The sequence below is a fragment of the Rhincodon typus genome, chromosome 2, assembly GCF_021869965.1.
Source record: "Rhincodon typus isolate 14 chromosome 2, sRhiTyp1.1, whole genome shotgun sequence".
In the NCBI taxonomy this organism is placed as follows: Eukaryota; Metazoa; Chordata; class Chondrichthyes; order Orectolobiformes; family Rhincodontidae; genus Rhincodon; species Rhincodon typus.
In genome coordinates this window covers 40,544,252-40,548,547 of record NC_063333.1, presented here as the reverse complement: position 1 = coordinate 40,548,547, position 4,296 = coordinate 40,544,252, and the positions used below count along the sequence as shown (strand labels likewise).

General features: G+C 41.9%; 1 protein-coding gene across 1 annotated transcript in view; it reads right to left on the bottom strand.

Annotated features, from left to right (window-relative positions):
- LOC109916142 (LIM zinc-binding domain-containing Nebulette-like) overlaps positions 1 to 2,222 on the bottom strand; it is a 266,201-nt gene extending 263,979 nt beyond the window's left edge. Inside the window, exons 1-2 of the mRNA XM_020515853.2 lie at positions 2,027 to 2,222; positions 1,204 to 1,298 (exon numbers count right to left, since the gene is read on the bottom strand). Coding sequence (XP_020371442.1) covers positions 1,204 to 1,298; positions 2,027 to 2,095 — 164 coding nt within the window. The 5' untranslated portion in view covers positions 2,096 to 2,222. The remainder of the gene's footprint in view (positions 1 to 1,203; positions 1,299 to 2,026) is intronic.
- Between the last annotated feature and the right edge of the window lie 2,074 nt (positions 2,223 to 4,296).

Below are 4,296 nucleotides of genomic sequence, written 5' to 3'. Positions count from 1 at the left end.
TGAATGACATCTACAAGCTATCCAAATTCAGGATACGAATGGCTCACTCAATCAGAAAGTTTCTTGGATCATGGTATACTATATTGGTACCTTTACCCAGGTTTCTGAGAGAAGTCATTGACAAATTGTTGATAGGACAGCCCTTGTCCCAAGCAGCCAGCCCGCTACCGTACAGGTTATATAAAACAAAGTTAGAGACAAAAAATAACTGTCTACCTTGGATTCCAGCATCTGCAAACAGGAGGCTGGAAGAACACTGCAAGCCAGGCAGCAGTTGGAGGAAAGGAGTAGTCAACATTTTGGGTATTACCCTTCTTCCGGGCTTCAGGACTCCAGTCCTGAAGGGTAATACCCAAAACATTGACTGCTCCTTTCCTCCACATGCTGCCTGGCTTGCTGTGTTCTTCCAGACTCCTGTTTGTCTACCTTAGATAAAACAAAGGTTTTGTTGAAGATTAGCGCATATGAACTGACAACTGTCAGTTTTCTAACAAGGGGCTACAATGTCTTTGAAACTCCCTCCCTTAAAAAAGTGGAAGCAGAACCTTTCAATGCTTTTAAGGCAGAGGTAAATGACAGGTTATCAGGGCTGGCAGTAATGTGTAACAATCAGGTCAACTGTGGCTTTTTTCAATGACAGAGCAGGCTCAAGGGCCTTATCTTACTCCTAGTTCAGATGTTTGGATATCCGTATGTTGATTTGCCTCCAGTTTTAATGTTGGAGCATTTCAAATATATTACTTACATTTCGGTTGAGCACAGAAACAATATAATTTTCCCAATATTAGTCACATTTTTAATTGCATATTTTCAAAAATCATTATTTTGTAGATGTTCCAGTGGGTACATTCATTCCAACAATAATAGCCATTGAATAAAACAATGTTAATGCCATACATGTAAAATACTTAGCTGTCCTAGTATTAAAAACTTTTAATGAGTAATTATGGGAAAAACGATTTGCCTCACAACAAGGAATCATCTTAAGTACTAAAAAGCCAAATATAAATGGTGAATACAATTGCCACACCTTAGGGCAGGGTCACTAAACTTGTTTCTTAGAGAATCATTGTCTTAAGTTAACTGTGCTCATTATGGTATTGTCGGAGATTAAAATGACAATACAGCAGCTGAGATCTCTGCCGAAAATGTATTGATGAGGTTAGTCATCATCCACGCAAACAGAACTCAACGTTTACTCACGCGTTGCAATAAGGTTTCTTATCGTATCCTTTATACGTTTTCATATTTAGGGTCATTCTGCAGATCTCGCAGTGGAAGCATGATTTGTGCCAATACTGCAACAAAAATAAATAGAAATCTATTTACTTCTTCTTCATGCGGTTAATCCAATCAATCAATAGGATCACAAAATACCTCGAGAAAAATATGAAATTCGACCACATTTATGAATAACATGAAACAACCCTCAAAAACATTCTTAAATCATCAGCAAAATAATTTGTTCCGGTCTCCACACCTCTCAACAATAAATTCTGCGTCAAACTATGGATCATTGATCCCCTGAGCGTGAACGCTGAATTTTTCATGCAGGAATAAAAAAAAAGGATCAGGTGAAATGTACACATGCATATGAATAAATTGGAGCATAAACCAACTGCACGAAATACATATTTTTCAATAAATATCTAACTCGTTCTCTTCAGGTACATTCACAGACAGGTTGCCTGGTACCCGTTCCGTCAGATGCTTCGCACCGTTCAGCAATGCGTCACATCACACATGGAATTAGTGAAATAGATGTCTTGCCAGCCTTTGAAGCCTCCGACACCTGAAAACGACACTTTTCGTGTAGTTCAGAGGCTGGAAACTCCATTTTAATGCACCATCACCGGTCTGATCTCAGCGCCATTCCCACCCCCCATCCCTTACACCCCATCTCCGAGCCACATTCCCAGTCTGTCCGTCTATTTAACACTTTCTAGGAAACAAGTGACGGAGCCGCCGCGCAAACAAGGTCTTTTGCTGGGAAGGGAGGGTATCAAACACAAAATCATTCCATTACCTTGTCCAGGCAGTTCACTTTTTCAGTTGGATAAACAATTTTGCCACAGCGAGCACACTGAGGATTCATGATTGGTGCAAGAGAGAGGCTGTGATGAGCGGTCGACTTGCTCACTCGCTCCGGCAGAGAGAAGCTGAAGCCTCAGCCTCAGCCTCTGCCTCCGCCTGCCCCGCTGACACTTGCTTCACTCCCTCTTCCCCTGACTCCACCCCCAAGCCCCGGTGCGCGTGCCTAGCGTGCGCGCCCCCAGACGCCTCACGATGCAGCCGGCGTTCACGATTCCCAGCGGGTGAGTGCGGTCCCCGCACGTTCGCCCACGTCCCAGGCTGAGCTGTCAATCATCGCGGCCGGCCGCTCGTTCTCGTGGATGAATGTCAAACCTTGAGATTTGAAGCGTGTTGGTTCGGTCCGCTTTATTGTATCCCTCGTCAATTCCAGCGTTGTGATTCTGTTGTGAACTTGTGCTACTCCTTTTAAACAGGCGATTATTTCCTGATCACTTTGCTCCTTTCACACCTTTATAGTTTTTGACCTTCCAAGGAATAAGTGACCAACCTTCACACATATTTCGTGACATTGAATTTTATTTGCCGTCAGTCTCCATTTCTGCCCCTCTGTTGCCTTTTCTCCTATGTTTTCATATTGTCCTCTGCTTTATATGCCCTATTCCAAAATTTGTTTCATTTGCACATTTCATGACTTTAATTTTCGATTGCAAATGATTTATGTGCAGTGTAAAGGACGAAGTTTTGCGGGATACTAATACCTACTTTTTGTCAGTCCAAATATGTGGTCTGAACAAAGGAACTGTTGCTAAGCTTGCAGATGGCACAAAGATAGGTGGAGGGACAGGTAATGCTGAGGAGTCAGGGAGGTTGCAGTAGGACTTAGACATGCTGGGTGAGTGGGCAAAGAAGGGGCAGATGGAATTCAATGTGGGAAAGTGTGAGGGGTTTTCACTTTGGTAGGAAGAACAGAGATGCCGCCTATTTTCAAAACGGTGAAAGGCTTTGGAAACCTGAAGCACAAACAGACTTGGGAGTCCTAGTAAAAGATTCTCTTACAGTTAACATGCGGGTTCAGTTGGCAGTTAGGAAGTCAAATGCAATGTTAGCATTCATTTCAAGAGGACTACAATACAAGAGCAGAGATGTACTTCTGAGGCTGTATAAAGCTCTGGTGAGACCACATTTAGAGTATTGTGAGCAGTTCTGTGCCCCATGTCTAAAAGGATGAGCTGGCCTTGGAGAGGTCAAGAGGAGATTTACAAAAATGAATCTGGGGATAAGAAGTGGTTGAGAACTCTGGGTCTGTACTCAATGGAGTTTAGAAGAATTGGAGGGGATCTTATCAAAATTTACACATAGTAGTCACCTATAGGAGGCTGCTAGAAAAATGAAAGCACATAGGATAGGAGGTAACGTACTGGCATGAACTAATAATTGGCTAATAGACAGAAAACAGAACATTGGAATAAATGAACTATTCCCAAATTGGCAGGCTGGTAATTTGTGGAATATTGCAAGGTTCAGTACTTAGGCCAGAGCTGTTCGCCGTATATATCAACGGTATAGAGTTGGATACCAAATGTAACATTTCGCAATTTGTGAATGCTACAAAGCTAAGTGGGAGTGTGTGTTGTAAGGAAGATGTAAAGCAGCTTTAGAAAAATTGGACAGGCTTAGTGAAAGGGCAAAAATATGGCAGGTGTAATATAATGTGGAAAATGTGAGGCTATCCACATTGGTAGAAGGAACGTGCAGAGTGTTTCTCAAATGGTAAGAAATTGTAAAGTGTTGATGTGCAAAGACATCTAGGTTCCTTGTTGATAAGTCACTGAAGGCTAACATACTGGTGCAGCAAGCTATTGGAGGGCTAATGGAATGTTATCTTTTATTGTAAGAAGATTTCAGTACTGGAAATGTGAAGTCTTGCTTCAATTGTATACAAGCTTGGTTAGACAGCATCTGGATATGAGGATAGAAAATGCTATGGTTAAATTTGCAAATGACACCAAAATAGATTTTTAAAAAAGTAAGTTGTAATGAAGGAATAAGAAAATTACAAATGGATATGGATAGGTTAGGTGAATGGGCCAAGGCAGATGGAGCTTAACGTGGATAACTGTGAGGTTATCCATTTAGTTGGAAGAATAGAAAAGCAACTAGAGGGATTGCTAGAGGGATGGAGTTTAAAAACAGGGAGGCTATGCTGCAGCTGTATAGGGTCCTGGTGAGGCCACACCTGGAGTACTGTGTGCAGTTTTGGTC